Consider the following 17,183-nt stretch of genomic DNA (forward strand, 5'->3'; position numbering starts at 1 on the left):
ACTCACTATAATCAACCATTTTTACCCATAACCCAATGCTTCAAAATCATTTAGAAAAGATTAGTAATTGCAAGATATATATGTACACATATATTTATACATATAAATATATGTGTACATACATATTCATACATATTCATACATATTTATATATACACACACAACATATGTGTATGCACACACACACACTCTCTACAGGGTGACGTGAATTTTTTTTAGTTGCTTAACTTTCCCTCTGGCTATGTCTTTCCACCTGTTTTATAACAGTACCTGTACATATTCGGCAATCAGTAAATATTTGCTGATTGAGTATAAAGAAAGAAGGAACAAAGGACATTTACATCAAAATTTCCTGTGTATCTTCCATCTGGGATTCCATACTCCCCATTCATTACTTCATTCACAAATACACTGTATCACAGATGCTGGGTGGGTTCCTAATAATGAACTAGAGGCAGATCCTGCTCTCAGTAAGCTTCCTATCTTAAAAAGCACTAACTGGAAAACTAAATACAAAGAACAAAAGGGAAGTAGAAATGCTGCTGGAATCTAGAGGGTGAGCTGAATAGACAACTAGAAGGCTAAGGAGTCTTCACTAAAGAGGGAACTCCTGAGCTTTGTTCAGTAGAGTCACAATTACATAGGTGTTAGGACCCACATTCAGGTGTGAGCGAAATTCATATATGGTAAAAATATACTTGGAACTCACTCATGTTATGGACTATCAAAGCATTTTTCTGTATGCCCAACCCAGTGAATTTTTAATCTAGTGTTGGATCTGCTCTTTCCACAACTGAGTACCTGATAAGTTATTTGGCTTGTGTTTAAGAGCTAGGTTTCATAAGAAAAAAAAAGTATTTTAAAATACTTTAGATCGAATATAATGGAGAAGGTTCATGTCACAAGGGAGCAAAACTTGGGGCTTGAGAAGATGCCTGTAAAGCAGACTCCTGTCTTTCATCTCAAATCACTCCTGGGCCTCTGAGGGACATGGAAGACAGCATTGCCTTCTTCACTTAATTTGCATTTTTACTTTGGTTGTTTGCATTAAAAAAATCTATAAATTAAATGCAGATGGTGATATGAGAATGTTGTTAAAAAAAAAAAGTCCTGAACATGTGAGAAGGTTTCAGAGGGACAGTAGCCGCCCAGGAAGAGTATTTAAACCAAGGACGAAAAGGGATAGGACATTTTCAGTTCATAAAGTCCTAGCCATAAGTTTAAGTCCTGGTCCTCCTCTTGCTTACTGTCTGATATTACTTCACAACTCTATACCTTAATTTTCTTGACTGTAAATTCCAACTTATTGTGATTTTGATGATGATCTAATAAGGTAAGAAAGAATATCTGGTATCTTAGAAAATATTCAACAAATGTTAAATCCCTCTCACTTTTCCTCCATTTTCCTAGTATGCTGCTGAGCACTGGCACTGTGAGGCTTACATTAAAAGGGCAGCTGGTGGGCTGGGGTTGTAGCTCAGAGGTAAAGCGCTTGCCTCGCACATGTGAGGCCCTGGGTTCCATCCTCAGCACCACATAAAAACAAATAAAAATAAAGATATTGTGTCCATTATAACTAAAATAAATATATATATTTAAATATATATATTTTATATATATATATATATATATATATATATATATATATATATATATATAGCAGCTGGTAACAAATTATAGAGAACCTTACATTCCAACTTGTAAACCAGAGGTGTCCAAAACAAATATGATGTGCTGTGTATGTAATTTAAATTTTTCTAGAAGCCACATCTTTAAAAAATTTAAACAGATAATATTTTACTCAATCTGAATATATATTTATCAATACCACTTTGACAGTCACTATAAAAATTAATAATGAGGCATTTCAGGTCCTTTCACTTCATTCAAAGTTTTAAAAATCCATATGTATTCACCACACACTCAACTCAGATTGATTACATTACAAATGCTCAATGGCCTCCTAGAGGCTATCCTATTGGCCAGATCAGTTGTAGACAATGGAGATACCCCGGGGGGTTTAATCAGCAGAATGGAAAGCTTTGGAACAATGAAGTTGGGAGTAGTGTTGGGGAGAGATTATAGGGGAGAAAGCTTACAGGCATAAAGGCTGGTTATGAAGTTGCTATCAGAACCAAGCGGACAGTTAGTTGTTTGGGGGCTGAACAAGGAGGACAATTGGTAGGAATGGCAAAGATGGGATGAAGGGGAGAAACCCGGAGTTGAGAGCTCACAAGACCTCATGATTGACTTACGCAGGAGGATAAAGGAGAGAAGAGTTGAAGATGGTGCTGTTAAGCTGGATGCAGTAAAACAAAATCACTGGTTTATCTCTGAATAGAAAAACTAAACGTTCCCTCTGTGGTTCCTAATTTATCCTACTTGGTTACATAAACTAATTCTTGAATTCCTTTCTTACATATTAAAGAGTACCAAAAACACAATATACTACCATAAGTAAAAAACTAGGTAAATGTCTTTACTTCCCCCTCAGGGGCAAAAGATACACACGTATGTGTACACACACGCACACACACGCACGCACGCACAAGGGGCTGAGAATGCAGCTCAGTGGTAGAGTGCCTGCTCAGCATGTGCAAGGCCCTGGGCTGAATCTCAGGCAAAACACACACCCACCCACCCACCCACCCACCCACATACACATAAAATATATCATATATGTAATGTTTAGTAGCTTTATCTGTATAGATTTTAATTAATATTGATATGGACATTATATATTTGTATATAACCAATATCCATATTTATATAAAAGACAAAATTGCAAAATATTCATCAAGTATTGGTCTAAACTGTAATCTAGTCTCGTAGCTCTTCAAAGGCACAGGCCAAGTCTTATTCACCTCTGTCTCCCCTCCCTAGGTGGGCATCCGCATCACAGTGGCCTCTGTATGAAGATCACTATGGGTTTACTGTGTTGAACTGACCACTGACCTACAGAACAAAACTGAACAGTTTTCTTCTTTTGAGAAAGGAAGGTATCCACCTTTAAAACTGTGATTAAAACATATCTAAAGAACTATGTCTGCAATGTTCACTTAACAAATGTTCAGTTAAACTTGGTTTCTCTATAAATTTTAACCAGTTCCTGAATTAACATCCCTGTTTAAGAATATCAGGGAAGAGTAAGTAAACAAAGAAAATCTGCTTTGCTTCCGACATACCACAGATTATTTTAGGAATGGATGGAAACTTTGAAGAGTCTCCAGATGTGATTCTGGGAGTTATCTCAAAAAGAGTTATCTGACCCATAAACATAACCAACCTCATTTTTGAAAGCATTAAATTAAGTGTGATATTGGAAAGCTGCATATAATTAGACAAAAAAAAATGAACTGGGAGGGGGCGCTTAATGCTATTATAGGTGCACTAAGAGTACCACAGGCAATTATCTTTTTTGAATATTGTCATTCTAATCAAGAGACTGGGGAGAAAAGGACATACTAAGAAAATGTTTCCATTCTAAATTTCAGGAGAGGAACTCGGGTATCAATTAAGTAAACAAAAGCAGAATTGGAGGAATTATACTGGATAGTTCCGCTCATTAACTTAGGCATATTCACAAGGGCATGTGCCCCCAATCTTCCCCCATTTTGCCCCACCCCTGCCTCAGTGAGCAAGAAGACCCAGAATGGAGGCCACACTTCCTTACCTCGGACAGGAGGTGCTGGATCACAACCGTCAAGGCTTCAAACTTGACGTTACCACAGGAAAGAAGCTGCTTGAGCTGCAGGATAAATCCACTCTGATTTTCACATTTTGTTTTATATCGAGCCAATTCCAGTGTTTTTTCCGAGGACAGTACATCTGGAGATGTCTGTGTCTGGATGCATGAACTTCGGGGATTCTTTTGTCTGCCCTTTTCAACTGTGAAAGGAATTAATACAGGCACAAGGATGTGTGAGGTTAACTTTTCTAATCACCAACACATGGGTTCAAAAACAACTTGATAAGCCGCAAAAATGCATTTATGTGATGTTTACACAAGGAACGCATATGGATGAGAATGGGGTTGATCAAAGATCTGGATGTTTAGAATTTGTAAATGCAGACTAAGGCTACAGTTGCTGACTTTTAAAGATTAGTTTGGATCTAGCAACCAAGAAACATGAAATTTGGTTGGAAAATAATGTTGGCTTCATAGCTTTCAAATTTTGCAGTTAAATTGGTAGAGAAACCTGATAGTGACTACTATTCTGATTACATATGTTGAAAGAAAAACACAAATGACTGGACTTTAAAGATCTTTCCCTTCTCCTGTACATTTTGTACAAATGCCTCACCCTTGCCGTGCTGATGGCCCGGTCATTTCAAAGATTTATACTGCAGATGTGCCATTTCTGAGTCTCTAATAAGTCAGCACTTAATTGAAAATCTACTCACATTTTGCCCCTTTAAGTTCACTGTTAAGAAGAGATATGTGCTTGACCATACTATTCCATTTTCTACAAAAGGCGAGCTTCATTCTCCCCTCCCCCAGCAAGCAGCAATAAGGGTGGGTGAGGTATTTTTTTTAAAGCACTTGCTAACACTACAAATCCACCTAAGATGTCACACTAAGTGATTCTTCACTTCCTATGCCATCCTGCCCCGGGGAATAACTCTATTTTAAATGAAAAACTGTTCAGTTTGGAACCATTCCAAATGTCCCAGTCACTTTAAATAATCTAACAGAATTGGAAAAACAGGAAACAAGCAGCTTAGCTTCTTGAAATAAACAGGCCAAATGATCAAAACAAATCTAAATCTGAAGAAAAAAAAAAGATACAAACAAATAAACGTTTCCTTATCCCGACAGACATTCTGTGGCATCTGCATTTTGTGGTAAACAAATTGAAGACAACTTCAAGCAGCAGCCAGTGATTATTTTCTCTAATTTTTCAGGGAGAAGCAAACCACTACTGTGATTGTTTGAAAGAAAATAAACAAAGCAACCTTGGTATTCATGTTCCAAGAACCAATGGCAAAATACTCAATATACTTTTCAAGTATAAAACAGAAAAAAGGCTCTTATTTTCTGTGGTTTCTGCACATGGTTAAACAACTCACATTTGTATCAATACTTAATAATCCTTAGTTCTAAAATACTAAAATATCCATTGTGTTTTATTAATACTTGAAGAGAAGGGGAAACTATCCACAATTCTTTACTGGTAATAGGCTTTTTTTTTTTTTTTTTTTGATACTGGGGATATAACCCAGGGTGCATTGTTATGGAGCTATATCCCCACCCTTTTTTATTTTGACACAAGATCTAGCTAAATTACTGAGGCTGGTCTCAAGTTTGCAATCCTCCTGCCTCAGCCTCCCAAGTCCTTGGATTGGTATGTGCCATTGTGCCTCACTACGGATAGTAGTTATTAAGTTGCTTATTAATAATATCCACTTTCCTAGCAGATGGAGAATATATCCAACTGATAGTGTCATATTATAGTCCAGAAGAACAAATTAGTCACTTATTATATAAATTAAACATAATCCAAATATTTAACAATCTGCCAAAATATCTAAGAATAGTATTTCTTTATTTTATGTTATTTCCTAAATGTTCTAAGAAATTGTATTTGCCAGATAATATGTAATAATTGTGTTTTACAGGTTCAGTATTCTCACTTTCCCTTTCTTTTTTGAAATGGGGGCCTTACTACGTTTTCCAGGCTGGCCTCAAACTACTGGACTCAAGTGATCCTCCTACCTCAGCTTCCTGAGTAGCCAGGACTACAGGGGTGTGCTTTGACCCTGGCTTCCCTCTCTTTTTATCCTTCCAGTAACCTAGGTAGGGAAGGGAAGGCTCATGAATATAGAAGAACTTCCCTAGGTATAGACAGCCTCTGTGCAATTGTTTCAGTCAGAATCCTCCAGGCCTCTTAAGCAAGTCTCAGCTGTTCTCATATGCTTTGGAAAGTGGATTAGGTGTAGACATAACATTATATAAACAAAAATTAAAATTTTTGCAATAAACTTAACAAAATATTGTTTTAGTATATTCAGGTTAGATACAAGTTTATTCTCCTAATATCATTGTTCTGCGTCCCACCAATACTCACTCAAAAAAAATTTTTTTTTTTTTTTTTTGTACCAGGGATTGAACTCAGGGGCACTCGACCACTGAGCCACATTCCCAGCCCTATTTTCTCTTTTATTTAGAGACAGGGTCTCACTGAGTTGCTCAGCGCCTCACTTTTGCTGAGGCTGCTTTGAACTCACAATCCTCCTGCCTCAGCCTCCCCAGTCACTGGGATTACAGGCATGTGCCATCACTCCAGGCTTAAATTCATTTATTTTTGATAATTGCTTTATCATTTCTTGAGTTCTTAATAACATCTGATTCTCTTTCTAGAATTTCTCTCTCAACTATTATTATTTAACACAATATCAGTTTTAAAACTGCCAGATGACAATTATTTACAAAATCTGAAGGAACTTTTTAATATTAACATTTTTTGAGAAAATACTAAGATTCTTGCTTTTTTGCTTATAAATTTATGACAAAAATATTATAGAATACATACTAAAAATGTTTAACTTTTGAGATTAGGGAACAGGAACCAGAGAGGTAAAAGATGTCCTAAAGCTTTTTTTTTTTTTTTAAACTTTTAAACCATAGGGTAAATGTATTACCTACTCAAAAGTTACATATAAAATCAAAATGTAAACATTATTTTAAAAAAAATGGTTAAATGAATTTTGAGCACTTTGTATTTAACACTTAGCCATCAAGAAGATATAATCTGTTCAGAATCCTTCTTGGGGAGTAGACAGGAATCTAAATAATAGGGTTTTATTAGGGACTTGGACTAGATTTATAATTAAGGAAGAAAGAACACACTGACATATTATTCTAAGAGAACATGTCTTCATTTGTCCACAGTGCCCTCTACCTGGAGTTAGAAAAGCATGCTGTGACCTCAATCTTCCGCTCCACATACTGTGCTCCCCAAGGACAAAACTGTACCACGTGGCAGCTGATGACCCACTTTGCATATCCTTCCCTCTCTCCTCACTCCGGTTCAACTGAAGATCAGAGATGATGCAGAAATCTCTGATGATGCTCAAAGCTCTAAAGACTCATATAAATAGGATTCTTCATAATACTGAAAAGCCACGGGTTTCCCTTAAATACTGTGGGATCTGTTATTTACATGAAGTTAAGGATAATATGAGCCAGACTTTGCCCTTCTATGCTTACATGCCCTTACATATTTATTGGGATGTGACTATTTTTAAAAAAACAGCTGCATTATCAAAATAAACTATTTTGTTTACTATATTATGTTCCAATTTCAAAGAATCAATTTAATAAGAAACCTTAAAATTAAATGTTAACTTCTACATCAATTCAGATTTCTCTCAACAAGACAATTGATTCAACTTTACATGGGATTCATTTTAATGAAAATGAAACCTCCAAAAGAAAAAAAAAAAAAATGAAACCTCCATCACAAAAACACTTGAATCAAAGATATTTGCTCAATTGAAACAGCTGAATAATAACACTCTTTGCCATCTTTGTTCTTTCTGCTCAGAAACCCAGTGAACTGGTTTATTGTCTTAAGAAAGTACTTGGGCAAAGAGGAACAGGCCCATTTTTCAGATACTTTTTGAGAGAGACAGGTCGGTCATAGAGGAGGACACTTTCATCCTAAACAAGCCACACTTTTACTGAATCTGCTGGTTTTCCAAGTTATTAAAATCAGGTTGGACTCATGACTACTAAGAGAATTTGCCTTGGGTTCCATGAAACACAACACTAAATGCAGGATTCAATAATGTTAACTAGTTTCTGTACTTACTGAGCCACTCAATTACTCACCAACTGTTTACCAAAATCTACCATGATAGCATTGATAAGGTGCTGGTGAACCTGCCCTGGTGCCTCAGGGGCCAGGGAGGCATCATGGTGGTGGTGGCTGGGGCGGGGGGGGGGGGGGGGGGGGGGGGGGGGCAATGCTGCGTCTGAAGTAGGTCAATACCTGGGACCCTGCTGACACAGGTTTTCCCTAGTGTCATCCTCTTCAACTTTCAAACATCAACCTCCTTGTACAAAGGTGACAGGCACTGGGTAATATGTGCTTTCACTACATATTGCATTGAAAACTAGTGTTGTCTAATAAAATGTAGGTCATGAATCTCTACCAGCCTGAGCAGACAGCCAATTCACTCCTTTCTGCCTTAATATGAACCTATGTGTCTAAAAGCCCCAATAGAGATACCCAATTTCTTTCAATCAGTGTTTCCTTAGCATTTGATGATGGGTGTTTATCATGAAAGCAAAGCATTAAAATGAGAATTACTGGAAAATATTTTCTAATAAAAGGGAGTATCAAACTATGAAATGGTCACCCAAATATCTACTGCTCTTTCTGTAAGTGTCTATGGGATTTACTTGAAGTTAAGATAATATGAGCCAAACTGGTCCTTGCTCTCTGTTTAGCAGAGACAGAAATATGCCAATAGTGGCAACATGATTTGCTAATTAGGTACTAATCTATACAGTGTGGTGGGGGCACTAGCAGGGAAATGCCTAGATCTGGAGCAGAGTTCCCAGGGGCATAGTCCTTTAAGGACATTTGGCAGATAGACAGGCAGGCAGAGGACAGTCAGGGTAAGGGCATTTCAGGCAGGTAAAGCCAGCAAACACAAAGGCACAGGGGATCCCTTGGTATCATGACACAGGCAGCAATCCCAAAATTAAAGTAAAATGAAACTGCTGGAAACACACAGGGAAGACAGCATTTGCACCACGCAAGGTTTCATCTTGTAGGAAAAAGAGAATGCTGAGCGGGGTCCTGGAGGTATGGAAAGGAAGACCTGAGGGAGCAAGACCAGAAGCAGAGAGGCTGGGAGGGAGGCTCAGAAGAGAAACTCCAGGGCCCCTGGTACTGAGAGCAGGCAGGAAAAGAGGAATTTGCTCCTGAGGGAGAAGAGGAGGACTGCGTGGCCAGCTGGATCAAGAGGCATCCAGGGCGAGTCACAGGTTTCCAGCTAGGAAATAACATCAGGAGGAGATTAGCAAGAGGAATGAGGGCGAGGGCAGAGAGGGGAAAGAGTTTGGGGTGGGATGTGAAGAAGAAGGTGTTAGGACATTCTCTATGCTCTGCTCTTGAGTCTCTAAAAACAATCTATTTTAATCTTACCTGCTTTCTAAATTTAATCAGCAGTCATATAATTTTTCCTAGGTGCAATTGGCTCCTTATTTCCCATTGTCTTGTAGATGGCCTCTAACCCACAAATATGAAGACTCATTCAGGTTGTAGCAATTTAACAATGAACCCATGGTAACTTGTATAACATTATCAAAACATTTTTTATTATTATTTGTGTTATAAATACTAGCTTAAATTTATATGAAACTTTCTAGTGTTCTTTTCATTATTTGTTTGCTCTGAAAAGTTAGTAATCATAATTTAGGAGACACATGTAACATTTTTCTATTCGTAGGTAGGTGTGGTATTTGCTTAATACGGACCAACACAGGTTCAGGAAAGTACTAGTGTTTAGAGTTTTAAAATTACCCAACCAAGAAATTCTTTGGAGAAAGGGGACTTTAGGAATCCTTAGTAGTTGTTTGTTTTGTTTTGTTTTCCCCTCTGTCTTGGGGATTGAATCTAGGGCATGCTAGGCAAGCACACTACCACTGAGCTATACCCCCAGATCATCATTTACATTTTTACTTTACTTTATTGGTAGGATTTGTTGCCATGAGCTATATTATAGGTGTTAACAGTTTTGCTTTTTTGTTGTTGTTGTTGTTTTTGTGTTAAAAGCTAAATTAGATTAGAAAATAGAAGGGAAATTCACATAAAAATTACTGTTTTGGGTTAATTATGCTTGTAAAATTGGAAGAAACCCAAATAGTCCAAAGTTGATCTTGAACATTTTCTATGTAGCTTGGCAGGAAGAAAGCTGGATTCTCATGTTCTTGCGTACCTAAAATAGACTAGCAATATCAAAAGAAGAACACAAATTCATTTCCTTCAGAAGTCCTGGAAGAAGGCACTGCCTCCCTCCATCAGATGGCTTTCTCAATAGCTTAAAGTCCATCTTACTGTGTTGACTTTTTGGATTTGTTTCCATCTTAAAAGGAACATACTATAAAGGCAGAAAACAACAAGAAATATGTGCAAGTAATAGAATTTTATATATATATTTTTTGGTGGCACTGGGGATTGAACCAGTGCATGTGAGGCAAGCACTCTACCAACTGAGCTGTATCCCCAGCCCTAGAATTTTATATTAACATTAAATATTCCAAAGACAAAAGTATTTTCATTCCAATAATGTAACAATTTTATTAAGAATGTAAATTTTAATTTAAATCAGGAAACACATAATTGAGTTATGTTTATTCACATTGTATATTAAACTGAATAGGTCTTTTCTCAGAAAACAGTGCAAGTTATAGAGAACAATATGTTGGTTCAACACACTGCTATTTCATAAGATACTAGCTACCTATCCTAGCTTTTCCCTTTATTATCATACTAATTATGGTTTCTCAGCCTAAAATATTCAACAGTAGCCTTCTTATACATCTATGTTCTTTGTTTCAAGATCATTTGGGCTCACCAATTTTATTAGGTACCTAAAAACCTGTCAGATTAAGATGTATTGGCTCTCTCTTTCAACCTTCCCCCTACCCCACTCAGTACTAGGGATTGAACCCAGGGGTATTTTACCACTGAGCAACATCCCCAGGCCCTTTTAATTTTTTTTTTTTAAAGGGTTCCACTAAGTTGCTTAGGGTATTGCTAAATTGCTGAGACTGGCCTTGAACTTGCAATCCTCCTCCCTTAGCCTCCTGAGTCACTGAGATTATAGGAGTGCATCACCATGCCCAGCTTCAACTTTGAACTTTAAAAAACTTACCAAAATATTGTTTATAATGAAAAGTCATTTAACACTTAACTGCTTTTTAAATTAGAATGCTGTAACTAGGAAAGGCAGACCCTCACATCATAGCAAAGCTATAGCTACAGGGGCGTCTGTCAATCTATGGCAATGTTTGTAGCATAATGCCATTTATAACACCATATCTTACTAAATTGCCCTTACACTTATGTATGTCAAGAGACCAGGAAAACTGTCAAGTCTGCTTCCAAGGAATCCAAAAAGAAGAATCTGGATTCACAGCAAGATAACAAAGAGGTGGTGGAAGGTTACATCTTTTATCTGTTACTCTTGAACTTGGGTCTTTGTGTTCTACAAATTATTAAATCTTATCTTTTTACAAATTGCAATACAGAGGCTGGAGTTGTAGCTCAGTGGTAGAGCACTTACCTCAAAAGTGTAAGGCACTGGTTCGATCCTAGTACCACATAAAAACAAATAAAAGCACTGAGTCCATATACAACTAAAAAAAAAATTTTTTTTTAATTGCAATACATACAACGAAGCTATGTAGCTTCACTGATGTCTTCATTTTGTAGTGAGAGAAACAGAGTTGAAATTTAGTCACTACCACCTTAATAATGCATGGACAGAATAACCACCATAAATGCACTATTAATAAAATATTAATTGTATAAGTCACATCTAAAGTTGAGAACATTTTTTTTCTCAATGTATTGTTTTATAATAAAAAAAACTCACTTAAGTGAGCAAAGTCAAATGTTTCAAATTTTCTAATTAGTATTTGTGAAAACAGCAGCTTCAAAATTTACTTGAAATAAGTACAAATAGGTAATTACCAAAAAATTAATTTTAAACAGAAAAACAGACCTGTTGCAAGATTTGACTTGTTAAATAATATGTGCCCCTCATTTTCAAGTGGCCAATAATGGCTTCTGAGAAATAACTTTTACCATCTCTGGGGCAGAAACCATAAAACACACATCAAGTACTGGAGAGACTAGAAAAGTCAAAACATTCAATTTCCCAGCCTTCCTTGAAGGTAGACAGCCATGTGACTGGGAGCTAATCAATGAGATGCAAGCTTAAGGGACATGATATCACTCCCATCCCTATATATTTTTCTTCCTGTCCAAAGCAGCTATTGTGAGATCAAGAGGCCATAGTCATAAGGAAAGGACTAAGAGAAAAAGTAGAGATGCTGATCCTGACATTACTGATCTACTGAACATCATGATTCCTTTTTCTTAGGTGAGACAAATAAGCTACTTCTTAGTTAAGCTATTTTTTGCACCTAAAAGCAGTCCTACTTGACAGTTTGACAGTGAATACCAAATATAAGAATATAATTGGATGAAGTTCATCCTAATTAAACAAATTTATTCACATTCTGCCTGATCCTAATATACAGTCAAAATGCTTCTCTTCAAACTACTTTTAAGTACATGAAAATATTTTGTTCTAATAACACTTCTGCCCTTCAATACACATACACATCCACCACTCCTTTTTGCTCCTGCCATCACTTTTAATCTCACTAGCTCATCAAAAAGAATTTTTTACTTCTTACTGCAGTAAATTGACTTAAGTCAAAGAACATTAACTCTGAGGTTCCAATGACACTACTCATAATAATTAATACAAGTATTTCCAGCTTCACAGAAAAAATGAATTCTAAGTGGTGATGACTATTTCTACTTAGAAAATTCTCTTCCCCATACTGATTCATTATAAAATTGGAACTAATAGGCTGGGTAAAATTCTGAAATATACTGAGCTTAATGCTTGTAGCAAGAGATCATGCCAGCACTCTGAGTAGTCAGTGAAATCTCTTCTGCACTTCCCTGCCCCAGACATCTTCATCCATGCCCGACATGCTTCAACATCACAGGAGACTCCTGAAAAATTCTCTATTTCTCTTCTCACCCCTATTTAACCTGTATCCAACATCACACTTCATCAATGGTGTTGCTCAAAAACAGTATACCAAAGGGCCCAGCTCCCATGTTCTGACTGGGTGTCGATCCTCGCCATCCCCTCTTTCTCACCAGATTTTCTACTCAGGAAATACAATTCCTTTTTTTTTTTTTTTTTTCCCTTGAAAGAGGCACCCCCTCCCTCACCTCCAGGCCATCACAAGCTATTTCCTCCATCTGGAATACTTTTAATTTCTCAGCTAATTCCCGAGGGGGCAACTTAAAAGACATGGCTTCTTTATGAAGTCCTTGATGAGGGTAGCTCCACCTACTGAGAGCTGCCTGTGAGCCTGGTCCACACCCTACCACTGCACTGCCCCACCTGCCAGGTCTGACTCCTTCTGTTAAACTATGGGCTGGGTGGAGGTAGGGCCAATGTGGGACCTGGTCTTGTGCCTCGCACATAGAACACGTCTGACAGATATTTATGCGAAAGACTGATTTTAGGCCTGCAATGTGAAAAGACAGTGTACAAGCTGAGGGAGGACTGGTGGCACAGAACAAAAATAAAACCCTTCAGATAGCCCAGACTACATTTGGGCAGATGATAGGAAATTGTCAATATTTTTCCCTGTTTTTATTAATAAGAGGAGCAATTTCAAATACTTAAATGCCTGAACCAGGGTAGTGCCAGTGGGTAAAAACAAATAAGAGATTTCAGAGGATGAAGTCTTAGATTCTTGTGATCAATTGGCTGTGGATAAATAAAGTTTGATAACCAGATAGGGGAGAAACATGGTGTCATGAACTAAATAGATGAATGAAGAATATTAGCTGAGCTTAGGAGGTAATTAGAAAAGACGAATTTTCAGATGCGGTGATATAACCAGGGTTTTAAAATCTACAGGCAGGAAATGCAGAAAATTTGAAGCTAAGGGGACCCTGGAAACATCTTAATTCAAGCCCTTTATTTTGCAGCCTTGTGAGGTTAGGTGATCAAGGCCATTCACTTAGTTACTGGTAGAACCAAAGCTCTGACCCAGGACTCTTGGAATCCAGGTCAACAGCACTGCCACTAAGGCAACCAACACCTCTTCCTTTACTAAGAATACAAACAAGTTACTGCCTTCAGATCATTTAAGAATAAATGCAATGGTTTCAATATACGTATCTGGGAGGATTTCTCCAACCTTAAAATGACATAATATGGATAAGCTCTTAAGACTCTTATTGGGAGTTAAGTAGAAATACATTTTCTACATAATTTTAAAATGTTTCTTCTACACAACTCTTTCTATATCATTTTTTAAAAAACGTCACTACCATTCCCTCATTTTAATAGAATTATAACAACATTCAAAGTCAGAAAAACCTGAAAGTTGGAAATTCTAAACAGAGCTCCCAGGTTTTAGACCCATTTCTGCCACTTACTGTGTACCCTTGGACAAGTTAATTCACTTTTCTGGGCCTTGGACTTCCTGGTGCAAAATAAGGTAGACTAGATCACTGCTATATATGCATTCTAAAAGTTATAACTGCAAGCAAATAAATTTTTGAAGATATTATTACAGAAATTTGGAAAATAAAATATATCTAAAAATCAATATTAACTAAACTTGGGTAATTAAAGCCTTGTCTCTTTTGCTCAGGTTTTCTTGGAAAGCTATTTGCTTCACAGAAGTACCACAAATCACCTAAAAATGTCAACTAATAGCTGGTTAAATAAATTATGTTCTGCCAACAATGGCTATTATAGGACTATCACAAACAATGAGGCACCTGAGCATGTATTAACATGTTTAATGTGTTAACATGAAACTGAGATATATTAATATTAAAACATCCTATAGGAGGCTGGGGTGTGACTCAGTACTTGCCTAGCCTACCTGAGGCCCGGGATTTAATCCCCAGCACTGGGAGAGAAGAGGAAAAGAAAAAAAAAAGTACAGAAGTTATATACTATGCTTCCAGTTCTGTATAACAAAAACAGATATAAAAGCCCTATTTTTATATATTATCAATATATAGGTTTGCATATGATTATATGATTAGATTAGATTATATGATTAGAAAGTGAGAATAATACCCAAGGAACTATGAGGGTGGATGCTCCGTGGAGAGGGCAAGGAGCCTGGGTTGGACAGAGCTCTACTCAGGACCCCAGAGCCTTCTGGAGACTGTTTCTCTTTTCAACCTGGTATATGGATTACAATACTTTTAAACTTGTTACAATTAAAAGCTATTTGGCATTATTCCAGATAAATTACTACAAATATAGAGCGCCCATTTATTGTTAATTTTCCCCACTTTTTAAAATTCATTTCAATTTTTATTTTTGAGGGGTGCTGGGGATTGATCCCAGGGCCTGAGGCTGAGCTACACTCCCAACCCCTCACCTTTTCATGTTTAAGGCTGAAGGAGTGAGAGGGGTACTGGGGCTGGGAGAGGAAAGGCCACTGTGTCCCTCGGAGCTCACCTCATTTACCTCCGGCCCTCAGCTCAGACCCAGAGGGAAAGACCGCCAAAGGCAAATGACAGGGCAAGGGGAGTTATGAAACCTGAGAAAGAGGTGTTGGAAAAGATGAGAATCATCCCACAGAGAAGGCAGATGCCTCTGGGAAAACTGTCAGCTGAAAAAAATCACCAGGGACAGAGCAAAGTGAAAAACAAGAGGACATGTCCTATCAAAGTCAACACCAACCAGCCCAAAACAAGGGGAAGAGCACCCTGGTCTTCACAGCCAAGAGCAACTTAACTGACCACAGCTGTAATTATCATCTGGCACAAGAGGCAGCAGCACCAGGCAACCAAATCCCCTGCAAGTGAGCCGGCAGGTTCACGTATGCCTAAAATACACACGAAGTTTATTTCCATCTTGGGCACAGAAAAGGAAATATCAGATGAGAACATAAACATCAGGGGCAGTATTCTGTGATTGCAAACCCTTTTTACTTAACAATATTGGAAAACTAAATTTGGGGTTTGCTTGTTAGCTCCCCACAAATATCAGGATATTTCATTTCATAATTGTTTAGAACATAGAAATCTTTCAGGATATTAAAATAGCCTATCAATCTCAATGAGAAATGACAAAAATGAAGAATTACAGAAATCCTCTTATCTCCCTTTTTAATAAAAAGAGAAATGGTCTTTTTGATTTACTTGTGTTCCATTTCCAAAATCATCTGAAGTCAATTGTAATTTAATAGGTACTGATTTTTACAAATTTGGTTGGTGGCAGAGAAAAGAGCCGGGAGCACCAAGGCAACGATTCTGCATCCCCTAAACACAAACAGAGCACACGTCCACTTGCAAACAAAGTGCAACCCCAAGAAAAAACTGCTTATTTTCACCAATTCAGCTGACTTCTTTCATTAAAGAGAGCTCTATTTCCCTAATTATCTGTCTTCTTAAACATCTCTGATAAACATCTGCAAGTTAATCAAGATGTCCCCCATGCAACACTCAGCAGAGATCTAGGCAAGACTAACCTGTATGGAAAATAACAGTGCTCTTCCTAAACCCTGAAGGGAGTCGCAGATTTCGAAGCAATCCTTTGGCAGTCAGCCGGACGTGGATGGTGGATAAGGAGAATTTGGGTGACAACAACATGTCTTCAGAGCAGGTGGAAGGGTTTCACAGAAGAAGCTGCTTCCGTGGACTATCACATGCTGTCTTTTTAAATTCAGTACTCTTCGGGGCCAAGAGGCACAGCAGAGAAAACATGCCTACATAGCTAATGTCATTCCACCAGAGACTCACAAAAGGAAAAAAAAAAAAAAAAAAAAACGGCGCTAACCAAGGGTTCCTGGCTTCCGTTTTCACTCCCAGATGTTGTCAAAACAATGCTCTTCCTCTGAATAAGATCTCCTCTTAGCAAATTCAGAGGCCAGCAGCCGCTAAGTTACATCACACTGTGCCTGGGGTGGCCTGTGGTTCTCATCAGATGGGAAAGGGGAGGAGAAAGTGGGTGGTCTTAGGAGCTTTATGTAACAGCCAATGCTATCACAGGTCCTGTAACTACTTGGAAGATGGAGGGAAATTAACTACCTCATATACCTCGTGTTTATTTAGAAATTAGGAAAAAAGTAAGATTAATCTGTGTCCTGATTTAACATTTTAAAATTAGGAATATTCACACTAAGAACACTGGGCATTCCCCCCCCCCCGCCCCGCCCCATATTTTTACCTATGAACCTGATGCCTTGGGTAAAGAAAAAAGCAAAAACCGTCAAGCAACAAATGTTCTCAATCTTTAATAAAATTTCTATTCTACTATGCTAATGACAGAATGATGAAAGGTTTAGGTTCAACTTTAATTCTCATGTGCTTAGGACTTAAATAAAAATGAATAAAAGGCTAATGCAATTTCTTTACCAGGCATAACATAATAGT

The 17,183-nt window shown here is 37.6% G+C and overlaps 1 protein-coding gene across 5 annotated transcripts in view; it reads right to left on the reverse strand.

Annotated features, from left to right (window-relative positions):
* Window positions 1-17,183, reverse strand: part of Mtus1 (microtubule associated scaffold protein 1) — a 141,980-nt gene that overhangs the window by 29,863 nt on the left and 94,934 nt on the right. For 4 of the 5 annotated variants that reach the window (XM_046425956.2, XM_046425957.2, XM_046425955.2 and 1 more), the window contains exon 7: window positions 3,674-3,888. In XM_046425956.2, coding sequence (XP_046281912.1) covers window positions 3,674-3,888 — 215 coding nt within the window. Of the gene's footprint in view, window positions 1-3,673; window positions 3,889-16,279; window positions 16,573-17,183 lie in introns of those variants that run through there. The other variant, XM_046425958.2, reaches the window with a different exon arrangement.

This window comes from Marmota monax, unplaced genomic scaffold, assembly GCF_021218885.2.
Source record: "Marmota monax isolate L192 unplaced genomic scaffold, Marmota_monax_Labrador192_F-V1.1 WCK01_AAM20220418_F8-fsc00197, whole genome shotgun sequence".
NCBI lineage: Eukaryota > Metazoa > Chordata > Mammalia > Rodentia > Sciuridae > Marmota > Marmota monax.